Source organism: Lichenostomus cassidix, chromosome 3 (assembly GCF_008360975.1).
Source record: "Lichenostomus cassidix isolate B80296 chromosome 3, HeHo_3.0, whole genome shotgun sequence".
NCBI classification, from domain to species: Eukaryota; Metazoa; Chordata; class Aves; order Passeriformes; family Meliphagidae; genus Lichenostomus; species Lichenostomus cassidix.
Window position 1 is genome coordinate 17,321,025 of NC_139483.1, and position 22,708 is coordinate 17,343,732.

Here is a 22,708-nt window from a genome sequence, read left to right on the forward strand (position 1 = left end):
ATGACCCAAGCAAGGCCTCTGCAGTGAGATGACACCAAGGGTTAATAATGTGCTTTACTCTTTCCAGGTACTTTATTGCCCAGATTGCCATCTGAACCCGGGATGACGTTACTCACCATCAACATAGAGAAAATTGGTCTGAAAGATGCTGGGCAGTGTATTGATCCTTACATCACAGTCAGTGTAAAGGGTAATGATTTCTGTTCTGCCTCCTCAGTGCTGCTTTGGAGAGACTGCATTTACTGAAAGCTCTATTGATTTTTCAGCCTGCCAGAAAAAAATGTTTGTTGGTGCTTCTATTGTGGATTTAGGGCTTCTGCTTTAATTAAGGGTGGAAATATTCTGTATTTGAAAGCTACTGGGAGGTGAATCTCTGCAGGATGTCCTCCTCTCTGTGCACTCAGGGGTGCCTTGTCCACTCAGGGGAGCTGAATGACTTTGCCCTACTTCTCCACCATGGCATCTGCAGCTAAGTACAGATCTGCTGGGACTGGGTGTACTCCCCACACATACATGTCTCTGGGCTTTCTGGAGATGTGGAACCATGACCACTGACTCCATTCTTGCCCTCTCATTTAGCTGATTTTTTAGTAATCCAGATATAATCTTACTAGGGCTTGAGGTTTAGAAGAATGGCTATGCAGCTGGGAAGCAAAGCTTGCAAGTGAAATAAAAAATATGAAGTGAAATGTTTCAGCCAAAGCGTGGAGGGCTGAGAGCCTCCATAAATCTGGAAGAACCTCTCTCTGTCAGTCCAGGATAGGCAGCATTAGGATTTCTCTGTTTCGGATGGTAACATAGTTGCTATATTTTGAGGCTGAGATTTTTGGTATTCACACTCTTTCTAGGAGGAGTATCTGTCCCCCATTTTGCATTTCTTAGCAGTAAGCCCCTGTAGTCAAACTTTCTTACCCTTACTTTGTGCTGCTTTACTTCTGCTTTTCTTTACAGTCTTTGTAGGCAGATGATTTTTTTTATTTATCATGTAAAAATTAGTAGCTGAGCCAATATCCTCTCATTATTAACAGTTGTGATAATGACCTTGTACGTGTCCTCTTCAGATATGCTACTGGATACCAAATGTAGGGATGAAACACTTGTTAGATGTGTGGTCAGTGCTTCCTCCACCAGACATGTCCTCTGGCAGCAGGAAGGATCACAGTATCAAATGTCCCTTGAATACTTTATCAGGGCTTGGAAAGCAAACATTCCTTGTTCCTTGCCACTGAAGTGTTTGTCTTACTGGATGTTGTTAGAACTGCTGATTGCCTCCAGAGGTGCTTGCTCTCATTTCCCTTCTGGAGCTAAGGGAGACTGTATTGCTGGGCTTGCTTTCCAAAGTCTCTGTTAACATGGCTTACAGGTAAATGAGTTTGGCTCCCTGTTTCCAAACTCATTTACCTGTAAATGGTGGCTGCCGAGTAATGATGGAGAAAATAGTATCAAAAAGTGAGTGTGTGGGCAGGGTATGGCTGAGTCTGCTAATAGTGGTTTTGATACCTCTATTTCTCAAGATTTTTGGTCAGGAAAAGTAACTCAGAGGACTCATTTTGTCACTGTTGGGAGTCTGAAGACACTTAGTAGCTGATTTCCTTCGTTCTAAAGCAAGCTGCTCTTCTGCAGATTTGGAGAGAGTTTCATTCCAGATGCAGCATTGGCAATCCCAGCCCATGCTCTGGATGAAGGGAATCTCTAGTGCACCAGAGCTTCACCTGTGCTCCAAGCACGACATGTGCACTCCATACCTGCAATCTTGGACAGAGGAATTTAGCAACTTCCTCTGCCAGAGGGAAAGGGACCAAGAATGACAGGAGACCGTAAGAGGACAAATGTGTCCCTGGAAACAACAGAGGCTTAGTGAGAAACAATACTGGCTGTGCCAGAGCAGCACAACCTGTGGCCCCACAATGCCTCTGTAGAAAGAGGAATAATGCACAAATCAGGGCATACCCAGGATGTGTGAGCTGTGCCACCTCTGCCCTGTGTGGAGGGCAGCCTTTGGTGTGTATCCCACTTGGGCTGGAGCCCTGCTGGAGTACTATGTGCACAGGGAATGGAATCTTTTGCTGACAGCAGGAAGAAATGCACTCTTACAAATAAAAAAGAGGGATAATCCAAATTTTTATCTGAAATATTGCCAGAACTGTAACTGCTTTCATGTTGCAATCAAAAAGAAAATTACCTGACTGTGAAGGGGTATGATTGCCCCTTTTTTAGGCTTAGTGGAAACATCCAGGTGTGCCTTAACTTTTTGTGGCAGTATTAGGAGAGACTCATAAATCTATTAAAGCTGAACCTTAAAGTCTGAGCAGTTTCTGCCATTCTCATGCTGTTTCTTTCCTGCAGATTTGAATGGGATTGATCTGACTCCTGTACAAGATACTCCTGTGGCTTTGAGGAAGGAGGACACATATGTCCATTTTAATGTGGACATCGAGATTCAGAAACACATTGAAAGACTAACAAAAGGTATGTGGTACCAGAGACGTGAAACAGGGCCCAGGAACTTTGGGAGCACAAACACTGGGCTGCTCCTGAGCTGATGCTGCAGGGCTCAAGATCCAGACAAGGATAAAAATAGACCTTTGCATCCTGTCCCTTTCAAATTGGTTGTTGGGATGGCTTGCAGGCAAGGGAGAAATGAAAAGAGATAAAAACAGAGCAGTCTGCTCTGCTACACAGGTATTGAGCTGCTTTATCACCTGCTTAGTCATTGTTACCTGGGTGTGAGCAATGGAGTGAAGAGTTTAAGCTGTTGAGAGTGTGATGAGCATTGTAAGAACACGGTGTAGCTTTTGAGTAAACAACAGAAGTGTTGGAGATAATTCCCTTCAATTTAAGTAGAGCAACTTGATGGCAGATAAGCTTTCAGATAACTGTTAGCCATAATTGCTAACTTTTCTATTCAACCATTTTCCCTCTAGGTGCAGCTATTTTCTTTGAATTCAAACACTACAAGCCTAAGAAAAGGTTTACTAGCACCAAGTGCTTTGCCTTCATGGAGATGGATGAAATTAAACCTGGGGCAATTGTTATAGAACTGTAAGTGACTCACGATTATGGATGACAATGACAGAGGAAATGAATCAGCTTTCAGTTAAAATGTGTGGCTTGTGGTATTAAGAAAGGTTTCTTGGACTCATTAGATTGCCTTCCATAAGGAATATTTTATTTTTCATAACAAAGGGAAGATAAAATGCTTTTAGGCAAATAAGATGGTTGGAGACCCTTTGCAGAAACTAGACAGTTTCCAAATAAAATGCTGGTGCTTGTAACTTAATTTTGTGTGAATTTAACAAAGTCTGTAGGGGAGATTTTAATTTGGAGCTTAGCTTGAGTGTCAGATCTGCTATATTTTAAAAAAATAATCAACTCACAATTTTTTAGTACAGAACTTCTCTAGAGGAAATGTGGTTTGAGGCATGAGAAACTGATTTGCAATTAACTTTATCTACATGTCAAAGCAGTATTGAGTGGTTGTGGTGTGCATCCACCTCTTGCTGAATGGCTGAAGGTCTGGGAGAGGGGTTTGAGGGTTGGGGTTTGGGGTTTCTTTTTCAAGAAGAGGGTGAACCTTGCAGTTCTGGGCACCTCTTGGAAGACTGCTTAGTCGATGCTAACTGGAGCACTTCTGACGTACTGAGTAACAGATAGTGGGTCTCCTACAATCCAGACTATTATGTTGGGAATCTCCTTACAAAAATATTGGATTTATTTACACACTGGATTTTTTTTTGCTGTGAAAAGAATCATTCAGAGAAAATACCATTTTTTCTTGTAAATCTACTCATTATTGTTGCTTCCAGCAAGCCTTGTGAGATGTATTTAAAAGATAAGGGTAGTAAGATCTGTACAGGACAAGCTTTCTAGTTTGCTTTCATCTTCCTGCACAGCCATTTAGCGCTTGGATTAATGCACTTTCTTGTGGTTACAGGTACAAAAAACCCACTGACTTTAAAAGGAAGAAACTGCAACTGTTGACCAAGAAACCACTTTACCTTCACCTCCATCAAACATTGCACAAGGAATGACCCCAGTTGTGAGACCTCTGTGAACTGAACCACAAGTCCTGGTAGCTGTGTAGTAGCCTTAGGCTCCGAGGGGCAGGAAGACGACTCTGTTCATGCCAGTAGGTCACACGGGACCATCACCCACTGCACAGCACTACTTCGGGGGCAGGAACAAGCCCACCATGCAAGTGCAAGGTTTTTTTTTCAGTAACTTCCAGCTACAGGTTTTTCCAGGAGCCCTGAAATAGGTTGACTGCTTTTCCTAAGTTTGCTGTTCATCACTTTTATCTTTAACCATTATTCTCCTTTTTCCTCAAGCTCCCCCCAAGGATGGAGAGTGCCCCTTTGCCAAACCTGCAGCAATAAAGATGTGGCAGGCCTACTACCTGTTTACATTGCTGTGCTAGTGTAGTTCCTCTCATCTGCATTTCAGAGTCCTCTGGAGTGGGCAGAGTGACAGAAGACTGGGAGAAGGAGGAGGTAGGCTGGGAAGGAGCTTTAGGTACTGCAAGTGCTTTGAAGTGAGGGAGAGGAGGATTCAGGTTAGGTGTGTGGCCATGAATCTGCGTGGTCAGGTCGGGAGGAGAACTGCAGATGAGAACAGTGAACTATGATTTAACAGCCTTGCCTGAGTTTTGGATACATGTTACAATCCTTTCAATCCCTGTTATTCCCTTGTAGAGCTATTATTTTCTTGTTACAGAGTGGTTTGCAAAGGTGGGTGGGGATAGAGGCCTTCTCCAGGGCTTTCTCCTGGTGGCAGTGGGCATTTTGTCATTTCAGTGACAGCAGGACAGGCTCTCAGTGTCGAAGTGTCAATTTTCCAGAGCTCTGTATAATGCAGATCTGGCTAGCAGGCTGACCCACCTTTTACATGAAACTGCTGTTCTTATGGAAACTGATTGTATGCAGTTTTCTGCATATTTTGTGCAAGTCTGGAAACTTACTCAAAAAATTACCTTTTTATGTAAGTAGATAGAATTATCATTTATTTTCTATATTTTTGATTTGGTGTGTAATAAGCTGCAGGACATTGGCTTATTATGACACACTTGCATTCACCTTTTGACCTGAAAAAGGGACAGAAGTAGAACCCAGTCAAATCTTTCATATATTTGCGTGGATATTTAATATGATACTTTATGGTTTGATAAACTTCTTGCATATCTAACTAGTGCCTGAATACTCTGCTATGCTAACTAAAGATCCAGCTTCCAGAATAGTGTCAATTATTTTAAATAGGCTGGATGCAGGTGTATCATCCATTCCTCTTTTCTGTCACCTCACCCTAAGATGTTACATCATATGTTAAGGGAAGGGATGTTACTTTTCCTCATGCTATTTGTCTGTCTCCACTCAGCTGTTCAGCATTTTTGGCTTTACCATAGTGATTAGGATAAAAAGCTGGTTTTGAATGTCCTAATCTTCTTGCCTTTCTTTGCTCTGATATAACTAGGGATGATGTTATTTAGGTGTTACAGCAAAAGTCAGCAACACTTTCAAATTCCACTGCTGGTTGGAGGGGAAAAAGGGCAGTTGAATTGTCCTGTTTATGGGTCTTTACAATACCCCGGTGGTTTTAAAGCTGATAGGTGACTATTAAAATATCCCTATGAGTTATGGAAATACCTCTGAATGCAGCATTCTGGACACCACACAAAAGGAGGATACCTACATAGATAAAAAACAAATATAAATCTCCTCTGAACTCTGGTAAAGGACAGAGCAAAGCCTTAGTCTGTGGCTGCAAACAGATCTGAGCTAGGCCCATTTACCTGTTAGTGGTCCCTGGATGGCTCAGAACATTTTCTGACTGAGGAATTGCAGGTACTGAGTGTCCCTGGAAGGTGGAAGGGCTGGTTCTGGAGTTCAGTCCAGCTCTGCCATCCAGGGTAAGCACTGCAGCTGGGTGTGTGCAGGGTGACTCCTGGTGCATCCAGAGGGAGATTCCATCCAACTTTTAAGTTGTTACTGGTAGCTGGGATGGGCAAGGGAGGAGACACTGAGCATCACAAAGGCTTGTATGGGGAAGGAAAGATCCTGAAATTGGAGAACCTGACTCCCAGTCACAGTTTTCATCAATGTGTGTGTCATTAGCCACCATGCAAACTGAAATACTGTCCCTTGAAGTACAAACCCATCGTTTCTGCTGCTTACCTGAACCCTTCCCCAGCTTGTAGAAGTCTGTATTAATGCCAGTTATATGAAATGTCAACTTTGAAGTATTTTTGTTAAATACACAAGTAGAGCTTTGTATTTAACTAATTGTGAATTAATGTCTGTTGAGTGTGAAATACCATTTTTAAAGTTGCTTCTATCCCTTGACTTTTTTCTGTGAACCGTCTCAGTGCCAGGACTGTTGCTGCACACACCACAGGCTTCAGGATGGTTTCATGCTCCAGTGATGTTCCAGCTTGTCTTTCATCTGAAATCTAAAGCTTTACACTTGTACTGTAAGAATGTAGCACCTAGATGGCAACTTTAATGGCTGCTTGTACTCTGGCAGTAAAGCTGTAATGGCCTCCCAGTAGGGTTTTTTTATTATTCTGCATTGTTTTCCTTTTTTTCCTCCCTCAGGCTGACTTTTGCACTGTGCACTTGTGAGAAACCGTACTCACTGAGACAGGCACAGGCCTGGTATTCCAAATACTTGCACTAACACTTGAACAGCTGGAAGTGTAGGGTGTGTTTTCAAAGTTATTCAGTGATGGTAGCTGCAGCAGAGGTTTACGTGGTTTACATATCCCCATGTGGCTTTACAGAAAACTACTTTCTTTTTTTGATGTAAGCAAGTACAAAGGCTCTGCCAATCCAGCCTTCCTGTTAAAGAAGCTGAATTGCTCTCAACCCTGAGTAAGATGAAAACTGAACTCTCAAACCTTGCTTGATGCTGCGAGGTGCTCTTGAAAGCAGAAAGCAATTAGGGAAGTTCTAAGTTTCTCTAGCAGAGAGGCACTGTGGAAACACAGGTCAGCTCCACAACTTCATCAAGGTTTCCAGGTCTGGAAGCTTTATCCTTCATGATTCTCATTACATGCAGCAAGTCCATATTGTGTCAGAGTAATTGAGCCTGGGGGTAACATGGTCATTACCCTGCAGCAGCATTAATTTGGCCTTGATTCAATTCTTGTACTCAGAACTGTAGCATTTTCTGTCACATTACTGAACCAATGTCCTTTCTGACCAAGAAATGGCACTGAAACAAAGCCTTTGGGGTTTAGCAAAAGGAATTTTGCTTTTTATTATAACTTTCCTTTGAATACAGTGTCATTTGTGCTTCTGATCTCTGACCAGACATCTTAAAACCCAGAACCTCAGAGTCCTCATGTAAACCCCTGGCCTACAGTAACTGCAGCTCAATGATGTGATGGAGAAGGCAGGTTGGATAGCATTTTACTTAAAAAATTATTTCCACAGGAAATGATTTGATTTACATTTTTAACGAAATTAGTTCATTCGCCAACTGGTTACAAAGGCTACATTGAATTAAAACTCTCCACACAGGTACTTCCTTCCTATTGCACTTTTAGAGTAGGTTCAAGTCCATCACAGAAAGGTTCTTGCAGCCCAAGTGGATGGATGAGTTTGTGATCATAAATGCACATGTCTGTAGCAACTGGATAAAAATTAATCCTGCAAAAGCTGAGATATACTGAAATGGGACCAATGTCTTCAAACCAAGAGCCATTTCCTAGAGCTGTGCCCGTGGGAAGCACACAGAGCCAATTCCGCGGAGCTGGCCGGGCGCCGCAGGCAGGGATCCTGCGCTGGGGCTGTGCGTAGTCCTTGCGGCCGGCTGCCCTCAGTCCCTGGGTGCCGGCGGAGGCAAGTCTCTGTTGGGAGGAGGAGCATAGTCCCTGGAAGCCTGTGGGGGTAGCCGTGGGCCTGGAGGATAATCCCTGGGGCCAGGAGGGCCGAGAGGGCGGAAGGGAGGGTGCCCGCGGACGTAGCCTCTGGGATCAGGGGGAGGCGGCAGTGGGCCAGGAGGCAAATCTCTCATTCCTAAGCGTGGACTCGGTAAGAAATCTCTTCCAGGTGGAGGTGGCAAGGGAGCACCACAGCCTAAAAGGAAAGGAAATCACAGAATTAAATGAAATCTTGTTTTAACCTAAACAGAGGAGCTCCTGATTAGTTCCTCAGTTTGTCATTTTCTGGAGCAGCTCTGGAGTGGATCACTGTCACATGCAAGTCTTCAAAGCCCATCAATTATATTCTAGGGACTTTTGGCTGCTGGTTTCCATTTTAGAGTAAACAAGGCAAAATACCTTGGCAGGAAAGAGGCTTGAAAAAACCCACCCTATCCAAGCTTATTGAGGCAGCTAAAGCCCATTGAGCACGAGGAAGCCATGTGCTCAGGAAAAGCAGATCAGACTCCAAGAAGTGAAGTGTCAGCACAGGACACTGCAGCCATACCTGGGGGCCCAGGGAGAGGCCGAGGCCCGAAGTGTCCCCGCAGAGGAGGTGGCGGCGGTCCGTAGCGAACGGGTGGCGGCAGCGGAGGTCCCATCACTGGGGAGCTCATCAGAGGTGTCCCAGGGAAAGGAGAAGGGCCTTTGGCACCAACATTACCCTGGGCAAGATGAGGTTACACTTCAGTGAGTTACTGTAGCAGACAAGGACTGACAATGCTGAACAACCCGACTGCTCACCCAGAGGCAAACAGGTACAAAGGGGGAGAGAAAGAAAAATAAACCAAACATACTCCAAACCACATTAACCAGGCAGAAACCAGAGACAGTTACAGCACCAGCATCATCCCTTCTCCCAGAGCGCTGCTGGCACTACCCACAAGTGAGTGGTTAGTGAGACAAGTTTGTTTATATGAACTTGTACTAAAGAAAAGTTCTATCCCTGTTGAGGTGTCCTTGGTGACACCCCTTTGGTAAAGGACCTGGAACTTTGAATTACACATGGAATTGTGCTTAAACACCACAGGTAAGTCAGCTGCTTAGGATTATTGTTGTAGTCACTCCAAAGTGCCCACAGTCCTTAACAACAAACATCTCATTTCCTCAATCCCACAAAAACCAGAGAGCAACTGCTCATCATTAGAGAAGCCCTTTGAGACAGAGGGACAAGCCCTTGGTTAGTTCCACAGAGCAGTTGTTATTCAGCAGTTCAGAACACCAAGCCTGTTATTCCTCTCCATCAAAGCAGCATCACCATGTCCAGCCTCTGAATACTCACTGCAGCTGGTTCAGTGGAGGAAGGTGAATCTGTAGTTACACTGGGGGCTTCACACTCTTTAGGAGAGGGTTGCTTTTGGGGTTTTTTTGGACAGCATATAGGGAGAGTGACAGGATATATACAAGACAAAACATGATACAGTTAAAGAAGCAGTGGGAAGTACAGTGAATCATGTATTAGAATGGTTTCCTGAAGGTTGGGGTGTTCTCAACTCACCACTCCATCCATTGGTGTGGAAGGGGAGGAGGTTCTTGGCTCACTGCTGATCAGGGATGCCACAGCAGGCCCAATATCTAAAAAGAGAAGCATGACTAAGTGTCCTACCATGCCTAAGGTAGGGAAGGTGTGCCTGAAATTGCCATTTTGAAGGGAAAGAGTAACTGAGTAAGTTGCAGTTGGTTGCAGACCACACAACTTACCAGGAACAGACATCCTTCCAGGTAGCTCTGGTGGCCTTCGTGGGGCAGGGGGGCCATCTACCATTGTACCTTAAGGGAAACAAGAACCCCAGAGACCATAAATAACACGGGCCTGAGCTATTTCTATTAAAAAAACCCCACCAACAACCACTTATTTATGCATTAATAAAGCAGGTATCAATACCATTATTAGAACCAAGATCTGACCTTAGTGTTCCTGGGTTTGTAGCATAAGAGGGAGCTGTCACAGAAGGGGAACTTCAGTGCTTACCAAATTCCCCCCTTGCGCCTTCCCTCCGAGGAGCAGAGAGGGGCCGGGCAGGGACGTCAATCATCTGGGTGGGGGATGGATTTCCTCCACTCACAGGCGAGGGGCCAGAAGAGCCATCTCTGCTTAACGGCCCTAAGTATAAAACCACTTGGTTTACTTTTCTACCATTTATCACAGCCCTGTGTTTTTATGATGTAGCAACTCCAAGACCGAGGTTTTGGGAGAACCAGCAGCATTTACCTCGTCGCGGTGGGATCTGGCGGTCAGGTCTGCCTGGAGTTGGCTTTACAATGACTGGTCTTTGAAGCATGATGATTTTTTGGTTTACTTCTATTAATCTGATTTTGAAAAATAAAGGTTTCTTATTCAAGCAATACATATGAGTAGTATCTACTATAATGTTAATAAGGCAAACTACATTGTAAAATGTTACAGCTTTCACTAAGAAATGTTATTTTAACCATCAAAACAGATTAACAACAGTTAAAATTACTAACTCACAAATGCACTGCACATTCTGAGCTTCTTCTCCCCCAAGAACTCCCAGCATGTTCAAAGAGCAATAGAGAGGATCTGTTCTGTACTTACTTCTGTCTCAGGTTGGCTGCTTCTCTTTTCTCTTCAGCCAGAGCTCTCTCAGCTGAGCGGGCAATGAGCTGGTAGGAAAAATGTTGTCAACTGCATTAATGGTACCAATATGAAATGAAGTACAAACTGTTGGCATCAGAAGAAGAAGAATATTCTTACCCAGTTGTCATGTGCCTTCTTCTCATGAGCAGCAATCTGAGAAGAAAAGAAATTATTTCGTTTTTATCCAACTACCAGTATTTCCAACAACTCACCACAGAGCATTGGAATGATAAAGTAAAAGATGACACAAAAACTAGCAGCAAGCAACAAGTTTACCTGGTTCTTGTAAGATCTCTCTGTTTTTTGCAATTCTTCCTCCATATCTTGGATCCTTTGCCTGTACAAAAGGAAAAGAGGGGAAGGAGATACTTTGAATGGATTTTCCTCAATAGCTGAAATAAAAGGAAAATCATAATCTTCAGAAATTCAACTTACTTGTAAACTTTCACTTCCTCAATGGCCAGCACAGCTTTTTCATCTGCAGCACTCAATTTCTGCTCCTTCTCCTGACGCTCATACTCTTCCTGGGTTAGTTTTCTGCATAGGGGAAAAAATACACCATATAGTCCAGCATTCTACATCTATTACAACTCAAAATCAAGGTATTCCCCTGCCAACAACAGCAATGTCAGAATCTATAATAAAGAGTGAGATCACAGAGAGAAAAAAGATTTTTTTCGGAAAAATATCAACAAACTATTTGTGTATAAAAACCCAAAATTAACAACAGGGAGTTGACTAGAAAGTTGTCAGCCTCTGAAGATCTGTCAGAATCTATCAACTGCAGACAGTTCATCCCTTTAGATCCTGTAGTTTTCCTAGCAATTGCATAGACTGCAATTCAGATTTACAAAGGTACAAACAAGGAAATACACAGGACTGACACTAACCAGGGGAAATGAAGAAATGAATGTGTGGTGGTGAGAAGGGGGAAATTTAGGGCCCAGGTGACAAACACATCCAATAGTTATTAACAATGTGGCAAGTTTTTCCCAAGTATTCTCCATACCAATTTACTACATGACTGATTTCCACAGTCTTTTTATAATTTCATAACTCCACGATTCACTATTTTTTTGATTTTTTATATTTTTCTGGAAGTATTTAAGAGGTCAATAATGTGTTCCTAACTTACAAGAGCTATCCCACAAAATTGAAACCATTAAACTAGTAGCAAGCTAACTACTGCCAACAGCCAGTTCAACATAATCCATTTCCTTGGCTACAAGTCAAAGCACTTTTCCAGAAAAAAATTGGCAAGAAGTTCTTCATTCTAATCAAGAAGTAAGAAGAGGCAGTGTAATCTCCTGTAAATTTTGGAAGGAAAAGAAATTCTTCACAGAGGTTAAGAGGAAGTTTTCCCTGATGGGTGGGCTACCCTCCACCTCTCCATTCCATGTTTACTACACATGGAACCTGACGTTAACAAGGGCAGGCAGTTTCACTACAGCCTCAGTTCCAACCCTTTGCTTCCCCCAACCTACACACTCAAACCCTAGAAATTTCAATTGGTTCTACATCATAATTTCAGCTTTCCAACAGAATTTAGCTGAGAATGTCCCTGAATCCTGTTCTCAAATTTTCCTCACAAAACTGAGATGGTATTAGACATTACAGTAAGAAAACAAATGAATGAGGAATGGACATAGATACACAACAGAACCTCACTGCTCACAATTCATTCCTCTCAGCTGCCATCACCAACTCAGCCTTAATTTAGCCCTTTGAGGATGCAAGAAGCTCACAAGGCTGAAATACTAAGTTTCTACATTATGAGAATTAGACTCATTGAACTGAAGTCAGAGTAACCGAAACAAAACCAAATGGGCCCTGTGTCCTCCTTGAGACTTCTGGATAATGTAACAGAACAACCATAGAATTTGCAGACCAAGCCACCCACGTGCCCTCTCCAAAAGTTTAAAAGTAGAAGGCAATACTGTGTGCACACTGACAGTCTTTTTAGAATCTCTTGGAATGGTGGAAAAAAGTGAAAAAAGGGTACCAGCTTCAACTGCTCCGAAATGGCAGCCATCACTCATTCCAACCACAACTTCCAAATTCTTTGATCTTTCTGAGCAAAGAGCATTTGGACAGTGGCTATGATATAACAGACAGAGTAAGGAAAGCCTTACTTCTGGAGTGCCATCTCCTTCTGTTGGTACAGTTCACCAAGGATCTCCACTTTCTGCTGAAGAGTTTTGCATTCATTTTCCAGTTGAGTTTTGGCTGACTGGAGCGAAGAGGAGTCATGTTCCAATGTTTTTATCTTCTCTGTTGGGGAAGCAGTTGCAGTTAAGAACCATTATGGCCACTTACACGCTCTGTTTCTTTTTAAACCACCAACAGCACTTCATCCTAAGGAGTTATTTTGCTAAACTTACCTTCCAGCTCATGTCTTGCTGTTACTTCATCATTCAGTTTGGATTGCAGCAGATTTCTGTCTTCTTCAACTATGGATAACATAGTTTTGACCTGAAAAGAGGAGCAGAGAGTTTATGATCATAGGCATAGCAATAATGTGATTGCATTTATGAGATATGTTGTGTAACATACCCTGGAGACATCCATCATCTGCTTAATCTGAGTCTTCATTTTCTCAGTCTCAAGATCTAAAAGAGAAAAATCTATTTGTTCTCCCTGTTTTTTAACCATGAAAGGTCCACGGACAACTGTTAATAGTAACACTCCTTACACTTTAATCTGGAGTAGGTCTCCTTCCTAACATGGTCAAAATAACCCAAATTAAAAAAAAAATCAAAAAGTGGGAATTTCCAGCCCACATACACCATATGTAGAAAATAAGGGGAAAAAAAAAAAAAAGAGGATTTCAAAACCAGAGATGCAGCAAATACATGTGCAACATCACAAATGACAAACTGCCTGAGTAGTTTTCAAAACATCTATTTTGGTCTTTCAGATTTAAAAAATGTGGTTACCTAAATTAGTTATCTATCTGGAGGCAAGCAGAAAGCTCATTAAAAATTCATATCAGAAATAAATGTACCAGAACAACAAAGCTGAGACTCCCAGCTTCTGGAATGCTCTTATTTACCAACCTTTATACACAGTCTTTACAACTGTGTCATTACACTCGTGGTTTACCTAACAGGTAATCTAAAAGCAATTATTGACCTTGTTGCCAGTTCCTCCCTTCAATTAGGGATATTTTGTGTTTGAGGATTCCAGCTGGCAGCCTCTTAGCCCACAGGCAGCTCTATATGCATGGACAGCCCTTGTTCCCTCTCTGATATGCCAGGAACACACCACCACATAAGCCTCAGCTGCCAGGTGGGATCACTGTACCTGGCAACTCTCCATTGGCCAGATCATCTCCTGCGCTCCACTCACACCCTCTGTCATCCCTCTTGGCCTCTGGATCCATGTCCAGCTGCTTCAGCTGCATAATGCAGTTAGTTAAAACCTAGTAAAGAAATCAAAGGTTCAATTGCTCTGCATTTTGTGAAGTAGGACAGAATATTTTATGACGCATAATATTGAAATCAAGATGGTTATAGAGAACCTACTTCAATTTCATTTTCTTTGTAGGCAAGTGTTTCTTCTATGTCCTTCTGAGATTTCTGATACAGTTGGATCTGCTCACGGAGCTCAGAGTGCCTCTCACTCCAACCTTCAGCTTCTTTTAGCAGCTGTATGAAGCACCAAGGTAAGATGATTACTTGCTTTATTTTTAGTGCATGGTGTATGTAATTAAAGTCTATTTTACTGCCAGCTCCGGTGATAACTGATCACCATGGGTCACAGATAAAGGGTAAACTTCAGTTATCAGGCCCATTGCTGCTCCACTGGCAGAACTGGATGCTGGGAATCTTTCTGCAGTTTATTACTAGGTGACTCTACAAATGTGACATTTTCTCAGCTAACATCCCAACATCAAACTCTCACACTTCAAAATATCAGTAATTAATTCAGTTCAGAGGTAATCAAAACACATTCTTTAAAAAGTCACATACTTCACATATGAAGAAAGAAAACAGATATTTACAATTACTTGAAAAAGAACTGTCCCAACATTTCAGGGCTAATTATCTTTGCTTCAGAATTACTTTCTGGCAATTCTTCCCATCACCTCCTTGAGCCCTGATCCCAAATGGCAAATCTCTCACTCATGCCTTGACTACCACCTCAGCACAGACTTTCTGTGACTTTGTTGACAGAAACTGAATCAGTGGAACTGGCAAAGCCTTCATACCAGAGATGTGGCTCAGCTGCACAAACAGCCTGTGCAAGCAGGCACAAAGCATTTAAATTTTATTATGGTAATAGAAAACGTGGAATGCTACCATGTTAAGAAAACACAGACATGCTGAAGCTACATTCAAGAACACTAGGAATAAAGGCCAGATATTTTGTTTGAATGACAAGGTTGCCAGGCCTGGGCATAACTTACCTGCTCTTTGCTCTTTTTTAGTCTAGCATTCTCTTCCTGCACATGATGAAGCTCAGATTTCACCTTTTCTTCACTTAGTTTAGCTTCATTAAGAGCTATCTGCACCTACACGTGAAACAAAAAGGAAGAAGACAAAGTCAAACTACAGTGGAGCAACAGCTACAAAAAAACTACTTAAGTGGAAAAGAAAAAGGTACACATGCACAAACAACCTGAAACCTGCCAGACCAGCATTTTCTGTTCCATAAACATGAATTTTCCTGGTACAAAAACTTGTGATTGTTGAGAGGATGCAAATTTCTTTACCTCTGAAAGCTCTGCAGAATGCATAGTGATAGCTTCCTGAAGCTTCTCCAAAGACTTCTGGGTTTCAGAGAGCTATAGAAGAAAAAGACGAGCAGTGACTTAGTGTAAGCCTAGCACATACCTCAGCCTGAGTAATTATTTTACCTCTGTCATCTGGAAGCACAAAAGGAAAAGTCAAAACACCAGCAAACTTCCATTAGACTGGCAGCAACATAGCACTGCCTTATCAGCAAGGTAAGGAATAGAAACATTCAGCACATTTGAATCAACTTCCACCCTGACTCCGCCTGTCCGTGGCCAGGAAGTTCCCAGTACACCTGCACAGTCCCCAACGAAAGGAACATGTGCTGCTGTCATTAGCAGCAACCTTTGACCAAAACAAGGCCAAAGAGCTTGTTGATACAGAAAAATCAGGCTTCAGAAAGAATAAGAAAGAGAAAACAAGCACCTCTGAACAAAAAGAGAGCCAGCTTAGAGATCTTCCCACTTAATGTACAACAAGATGCTGCTCTAAGTGCAAGAAAATGTCTCTTATCGCCCTGAAACCTTCAGCCTATATTGTCAAGAAACTTTCTGGCTCCAGCTAGAAGTATTAGACTGGCCCATGACTTGAATACACCTGTTTGTGTGTGAAAGAACATAACCACACAAGCCCATGAAGATCTTACCAAAAAAAAAAAAAAAAAACCCAAAAAAAACCACCAAACAACCAAACCCCAAAACACCCTGTAAAACCCCACAAAAACCCCAAACAAAATAAATCAGACTAATCCTTTCATCTTGGGATAAACCTAAAATTTCATTTAATTTCTCTTTTTTTCAAGTGGCTCACCTTGTTTGTTCTACCTCTGTCTAACCCATCAGGTCACAACCAGCTTTTAGGGCACATCAACCTAAGGACAACATAAGACACAAGTGTGGTTGCTCTTACCTTGTTCTGTTTCTTCTCATTCTTTTTTCTCTCTGTTTCAAGCATGGTGTGCAGATTTTTCACTTTTTTATCTAGCTGCTGATTTGCTTCTTCCAGTTCTTTGACAGTGTCCTAAAAAAAAAAGAAAAAAAAAAAAAAAGGTGTAAAAGACCTAAAGCAAAATATATTTCTGCTTTCAGTACAGAGACAGTTAATTTTCTTTTACCTTAAGACCTGCAGTTTCATCTGAGAGAACGTCTTTTTGTTCTTGGGCCACTTTCACTGATTCCTTTGCTTCCTTTATCTAAGCACAGAAACAACCACACAGAACTGAGGAAATTGTCAACATAATATTCAGTACAAATAGAAAATAAAAATATATTAGCTATTGCACTGTGTCATTGAAGACGCAACAGAAAATTATGAAGCAAAGGACAAGAACTTAGAACAATACCTTTTGATCGTATTCTGACAACTTTTCTAAGATTTCTGTTTTTTCTTGCAGAAGGTTTTTAATCTTTTCAGCAAGTTGTTTTTCAGTCACTAGGAAGAAAAAGAAAGCTTACAGTAACCGTACTTCATAGACTGGGGGGAAAAAATTAGCTGTCATTACTACCACTTCAAGGAACGTTTTCAGGTAATAACTAAAGCATAAATCAGGACGGAGTTAATTCCTTGGCAGTCAGCCCTTTCTGCATCTCCACTTCAGCTTTCACTTAAAGTAAGAATTGAAAACAAGACAGTAAAGTATTGAATGCTGACAAAGCTCCTGCGGGTCACAGAACCTGGAGCAGAGGAGGGTGCTGGCTACACACAGCTGAGGTGTCTTCAAGGGAAGAGTTGACAGTGAGGATCTCAGCCTGCTGGCCGGATACTCAGGGAGATGCCACACCTTCCCTAACAACCACCTTTCTGCTCTATTGGAGCCAAATGCTTGGCCAGCAAAGGTAAGAGAACAGAAGCTCTGAAAGATTTACTGGGAACAGAGCAGAGACTGTCAGCTGGGAGACAGCATCAGTAGGTCTCAAGGAACTTCTCTGCTTAGAACTCAAAAGGGCTGTGACCAAGCAACAGCCTTTAGGCATGAATTTGCTTCTCACCCTAAACAAGCCACCAACCAACCCTTAGGACTCAACAAAAATCATTAACATACTTCAATTACTTCATTGTGAATTATTTCAAAACCACCCAATTGTTCTTCTTTTTCAAACCCTAAGCCACCTTGATCTGGGTCTGACTGCCCCAAGCACCATTTGCCTCACAGTAAATCCTGCAGCACAAGGAGCACTGGTTGTTCCAACTGCATCCCACAGAGTGCAATGGCAACTGCTACTCTTCCTTTCCCTCCCACACAAGGGCTCCTGGGACATCCCCAGCCTTTCCCACTCTGGGCACAGGAGAGACAGCAAGTGGCTGCCAAGGCTCAAGATAGCTCTCAGCAGTTTAAGGAGAGCAGCAATCCCTGCATCAGCTTGGCCTCCTACTTTTCCTACTGTCACTAAGAGAGAATAAGAAATTTTATCCTTGGGACTCCAAATGTAATGTATGTTTTAAAGCATTTTTGTCATTGTTAATATTCCTCTATTTTGGACAAAGGTTTTAACAATGTGGCCTGTATCACACTTGAAGAGAATCTGTATGTTCTGATCTTTAGTAGTTTCTATACAGCATCACAGAGAAGAATATTTGGGTGGTGGAATTAAATCCATGTTCCTCAGTTTTTTAGGGTGGGCTGCTAAGTAATTTCCGCACCACCAATACCAGTATTTTTCCTACAGTATAGAAATCACCTTAGACATCTAAGATGGACTTTTTCAGCTCATTAATTCTGCATTAACTGTACAGAAAGAAACTGCAGTATAACCACAATGAAACTAGAGAGGAATGACTGGTAAGTAGAATGATTTGTGAGGGAGGAAAAGGCAGAGAGTTCTTATGAAGACAGTTCTTCCATATTTTCATTTTTTATTCAATTATGAATTTCAGCAAACACCCTCTTTTGGCTGTTTTTCTTTTTTTTTTCCATTCAGTACACTTTTATTTTATAAACCTGAAGCTGGAGAAATACTTTTGTAAAAGGTGATGTGCTGCCCATGGGAATATCTGCATATTCCAGTCTACATTTAGAGCGTCTCTTTGTAACAGCACAGCAGTCCGTTTCAGGCTCCCCTCAATCCAAAAAACAAGGGGAACCAGCTCCTGCTTTCTGAGAGAAACAGCAAGCAAAAGTACACCCATGGCTGGTCAGAAAACCAAAACAAACTCTGCCCCATGAACCAATGGTTCCTATTTATGTTGAGCAAAGTAGAGCTTTCTTTTACAGCCTTTTACCTTTATTTTACAGTTGTAAGCTGCATTGTTTCTCCTCATCAAAGCATTATCAAAGACAAAATTTAAACTCTCAGATTCAACCAAATATCCTCTACTGGCCAAGCTTACACTGCAACCTTGGACTGTGCATCCTCCTTGAAAGGGAGTGAGGATGAATACTTGGTCCTCTGAAACAATATAAAATCTTCACAACTTTTACATGCCTAAGCATCAACTACACTGAAAAGCAGAAAGAAACTTACCTTGATATATTCTACTCTTTACCTACAGAAGAGAACAAAAACCAAAGAGATTAGCCATCAGAAGTAGCAAGTGAAAAATGTTATTAATATTCCCTATAGAAAAAGTCATCACTCACATGCAGGTTAAAGCAGCATATGGAAAACACATTTATCACTGCCAATGAGTGTTGAGTAACACTACAAACGAGCTTAAGCTGTTTTCTAATAAAAGCTCCCAGGCTAAAGCCCTGTCTGAGAGCCTTAGTAAACGTATATTTACTCACTCACTAAAGGGATAGCAGTAACTGCCCCCAGCCAATTTCCACACGAAATGCAGTAATTTTGTATCAAACCACAGCCACAAACTTGCAAACACACACAGGGGAAAAAAACCCCAACTTGCAGCCCAGTTCTGTGCCCTTTAAAGCAATATGTTTACATGACAGGTGCTAGTTTCAAAATTAACACCATAAAATAAGAAATTCAGCAGCTTTTTTATACTCTTCTATTAACACTGTTTTGCATTTGAAACTGACACAGTGTATTCAATACCACAACTAGGCAAGGGAAAAAACCTATCAATATTGTTACAGAAAACATGTACTTTTAATTTATTTTTGACAGGCAAATATAAAGTATTTCACAAATCTCCAGAGCATATTGTGACTAAACTGGACAGCTGTAAAAGAAATTGGCCTATTTGATTCTCAGCTCTCAAGGAGAAGCACTGCTATAGTTGAGAGCTGGTGATAGACTTCTTGTTGCACAGAAAATTATCCATGTAGGAATGAGGACAAATTGAAGAGGGTCTCCAATGAGAATTAATATGAGGCTTTTAGGTTTCTAAATGCAGTACCTGCAGGCAGCTGGACAACATGAAGTTGGGAGGATTAACTGCTTGTTTTGGATATAGCCAGCAACAGGCTCAAGCACATGGAAGGCTTCTCATTCCAAAGATATGCTGACCCTTTCCTCAGCCTTCTTTATTTACATCATACTCCTCTATTTTGCTTTCAAAATTGCCTCTTACTAAGCAATCTTCAATTAACAGCTTAGAGAAAATGCTTCTTAGCACTGCAGCTTACTTCAGCTATTCAGCCCAGCATTTAGCTCCCATTAATGCTCTAAACAGAAAAAGTAAAAACAGAAGACTACATATTGCTTTGACCCCAGTAATGCTGAAACAGTTTTAACCATACAAAGGACCGCTCAGTTAGTGAAACATCAGCAGGCTTGCAAGCATGAAGTATACTCACTGAAAGGCAGGTTCTCCAGAAAAATATAGCAAGTGTGACAATTCCCACTAAGGCAGTTATAATAACAGGCTCCCATGGAAGTCCATGGAAATCAGGCCCAGGACGCATTTCCTCAGGCAGGGTGGCGACCAACTGCAAACCGACAGCAGTGACAGCTATGAGCACGTTTGCACTAAACACCGAGGCAAAACAAGCAGTCTGACAGGTGCTTTCATTCCTCTCATAAAACCAAAGAATAATCTAGAGCTTTCTTGCAGCTTTTCTGCAAGCTGAAAACCGAAAATGAAGAAAACCACAGAGCAGCCCGGCGCTCTCATTTCAATGCAAAACTCTGAGTATCAGGAGGACACCTGACAGTGGCAATCTGCTGGCAAAGAACAGCCACCCCAAAATGAGCTGATGCACACAATTTGTGTTACACAGCACCGGTAGCTATTTGATCTGTTTCCAAATAATGCTAAAAGGATGGAAAGCTATAAGAAAAAACCCCAAACAGTTTTACATCTGGATGTCTGTAGCAATCCAGTGAAAACGGCTCGAATCTTCTCCCAGCTGCTGCCCCGGTCAGAGGGTCATATGCCATGAGTCTCTTCCTCTGCCTGGAGGCCAGAGAGCACCTGGCGAAGGTGCGAATGCCTGGTACACGCTAAGGGGCTGATAGTGACATGACATGGCGTTCAGGGAACACACTGAGCCACACGGGAGCCGCTGCCTTCTCCCTTCCTTCCTCCTACTCACCCTCTCTCCCCACCTTCTCCACAGCCGGCAGAGCGGGGGGCGGAAAGGAGGGCGCACGTCTGCCCCTGCGGAGCCCGGCCGAGGGCAGAGCTCTCCCCGCCACCCGGGCAGGCCGGGCAGCGATCCCTGACGCCAGCGGCCGCCTCCGCTCCCGCGGGATTGCCCCACACCGCGGCCGGGGGCGCGGAGCGCCATCGCCCCTCCCGGCGGGGCACGCGGGGTGACCCCTCGGGGACCGGCCTCGCTGGGGCAGGTGTGTCACCGCTCGGCTCGGCTCGGCTCGGGCCGCCGGAGCCCCTCGGCCGCTGCTCACAGCCCGCCCGCCCGCTCGCCCGGCGCCGTTTCCCCGCCCTCACCTGCAGCAGCCGCCGCCGCGCCGAGGGCTCCTCCACCGGCCACCCGCTGGCGACCGCGGGATCCATGGCGGCCCGGGAGCGCCAGGCACACGTCAGCCCTCCCTCCTGCCCTCCTTCCCTCCCTCCATCGGGTCCCGCCCGCCGCGCACCGCCCACCGCGGCCTCCCCGCCCACCGCGGCCTCCCCGCCCACCGCGGCCTCCCCGCCCACCGCGGCCTCCCCGCCCCGCCCTGCCCGCGTCACGCGGCGCGCGCCGCCGCCACTCACCCGCCGCAGCTCCTCCCGCGCCGCGCCCAGGGCCTCCCGCCAGGCGGCGCCCGCCGCAGCACCTGAGGGCGACAGGGGAGCGTCACCTCACCGAGCGCCCTGACCCGGGGGCCGCCGGGTCACAGCGAGTGGGAAATAGATGAAAGTGCCACCGCACCGCGGCGTGCCGCGGCCACACCGGCTGGGGACAGCTCCCGGCGCACCGAGGAAAGAGGCAGAAGCCCTGGGGAAGGGCTTTGCCGATATTGCACAGGAGGCGTTAGGAGAGTGCCGCAGGGAGGGACACTGCTGTGGGGTGACACTGTGCCGAGCCCGCCTCAAACAGAGCACACCCAGCTCCTCCAGTCGCCAGTCAGAGCAGAACGCACTCTGCAATTCCTAACCGAGAATCCCTCCCATTAGTTCCCAGCACTGTTCACAGAATCACAAGTATTCCAAGTTGGAAGGATCCCACAGGTCCAACTCCTGGCCCGGCACAGGACATCCCCAAGAATGACACCATGTCAAACACTCCTGAACTCCGTCAGTACTTTGTAAGTACGCCAAAAGCTTTAAACAATCTCCAGCTCTACCCTGACCTGAATCCTGCCCTCTCCTCTCGCTGCTTCTGCTGCCACACGTCCAGGCCAGCAGATTGCACAGCCACCTGCTCAGCCTGCTGTCACACCGCAGAGCAGCTGCTGTGACCAGACATCCTACAATCATCTGTCCTGTTACTTCACAACACTTCTACCACTCCTCCTAGGAATTCCTGGCAAACAGCATTTAACAGCCTTCAATGAAGGAAGATGGTCTGGAATACAGCTGAACTTTATGACTGCTTAATCGGTAAGTTATCTGCTGGCCATTTAAAATTCATTACTTGTCTTGTTATTCAACCTGGAGCTTCCCTCAGATGTTAGGAGCTGCTCAAAAGCGCTTGGCTCTGAGGATGGTACAGCATCTCAGCAGTGTACAAAAGCTAAGGAAGATGTCCCCGAATTTTTCCGCTCAGTGGAGACAGAACTATTAAGCCTAATCAGAAGTGAAGGCAGAACAGCAAAGCTGAGCGTAGCACCAAGAACAGAGTCAAAGATAGTTTCATGCCAAAACAGAGCTGGGAAAGATAACAGTAACAGGATCCCTCCTTGGCATAATGATGAGTCGGCACTCTAGCTCCAGAGGGATAAGGCCTCAGCCAAAGGGAGCCAAACATTTCTCATGCTCCAACACAGAGAAATTATTGAACTCTCTGAGGGGGAAGCTATACATCACCTTTCCCAGAAAGTAATACAGCCCAGAGACATGGGCTAAAAAGAGTGAGAAGAGGGCACATGATTCCATAGGCTGTACTGTCTAGAGCACACTACCTTTAGCCTGTAAGTCCCTGCAAGGACACAGAAACCTGGGCTGATGGTA

General features: G+C 43.9%; 2 protein-coding genes across 8 annotated transcripts in view; one reads left to right on the forward strand and one right to left on the reverse strand.

Moving 5' to 3' along the window:
* Positions 1 to 6,549, forward strand: part of AIDA (axin interactor, dorsalization associated) — a 30,120-nt gene extending 23,571 nt beyond the window's left edge. For all 3 annotated transcript variants that reach the window (XM_085054739.1, XM_085054740.1, XM_085054741.1), the window contains 4 exons: positions 68 to 190; positions 2,347 to 2,469; positions 2,925 to 3,042; positions 3,935 to 6,549. In XM_085054739.1, the coding sequence (XP_084910865.1) occupies positions 68 to 190; positions 2,347 to 2,469; positions 2,925 to 3,042; positions 3,935 to 4,031 (461 nt within the window). In that variant the 3' untranslated portion in view covers positions 4,032 to 6,549. The remainder of the gene's footprint in view (positions 1 to 67; positions 191 to 2,346; positions 2,470 to 2,924; positions 3,043 to 3,934) is intronic.
* Positions 6,550 to 7,219: 670 nt separating this feature from the next.
* The window catches only part of MIA3 (MIA SH3 domain ER export factor 3), a 28,593-nt gene continuing 13,104 nt past the window's right edge, over positions 7,220 to 22,708 (reverse strand). For 2 of the 5 annotated variants that reach the window (XM_085054734.1, XM_085054730.1), the window contains exons 6-29: positions 21,311 to 21,372; positions 19,950 to 20,081; positions 18,715 to 18,736; positions 16,596 to 16,684; positions 16,368 to 16,445; positions 16,163 to 16,273; positions 15,232 to 15,303; positions 14,926 to 15,030; positions 14,042 to 14,164; positions 13,821 to 13,938; positions 13,071 to 13,126; positions 12,899 to 12,989; positions 12,650 to 12,788; positions 10,953 to 11,054; positions 10,794 to 10,854; positions 10,635 to 10,670; positions 10,476 to 10,543; positions 10,128 to 10,225; positions 9,888 to 10,019; positions 9,617 to 9,685; positions 9,414 to 9,490; positions 9,198 to 9,269; positions 8,424 to 8,580; positions 7,220 to 8,072 (exon numbers count right to left, since the gene is read on the reverse strand). In XM_085054734.1, the coding sequence (XP_084910860.1) occupies positions 7,813 to 8,072; positions 8,424 to 8,580; positions 9,198 to 9,269; positions 9,414 to 9,490; positions 9,617 to 9,685; positions 9,888 to 10,019; positions 10,128 to 10,225; positions 10,476 to 10,543; positions 10,635 to 10,670; positions 10,794 to 10,854; positions 10,953 to 11,054; positions 12,650 to 12,788; positions 12,899 to 12,989; positions 13,071 to 13,126; positions 13,821 to 13,938; positions 14,042 to 14,164; positions 14,926 to 15,030; positions 15,232 to 15,303; positions 16,163 to 16,273; positions 16,368 to 16,445; positions 16,596 to 16,684; positions 18,715 to 18,736; positions 19,950 to 20,081; positions 21,311 to 21,372 (2,330 nt within the window). In that variant the 3' untranslated portion in view covers positions 7,220 to 7,812. Of the gene's footprint in view, positions 8,073 to 8,423; positions 8,581 to 9,197; positions 9,270 to 9,413; positions 9,491 to 9,616; positions 9,686 to 9,887; positions 10,020 to 10,127; positions 10,226 to 10,475; positions 10,544 to 10,634; positions 10,671 to 10,793; positions 10,855 to 10,952; positions 11,055 to 12,649; positions 12,789 to 12,898; positions 12,990 to 13,070; positions 13,127 to 13,820; positions 13,939 to 14,041; positions 14,165 to 14,925; positions 15,031 to 15,231; positions 15,304 to 16,162; positions 16,274 to 16,367; positions 16,446 to 16,595; positions 16,703 to 18,714; positions 18,737 to 19,945; positions 20,082 to 21,310; positions 21,373 to 22,708 lie in introns of all 5 variants that reach the window. The other 3 variants (XM_085054733.1, XM_085054731.1, XM_085054732.1) reach the window with 3 other exon arrangements.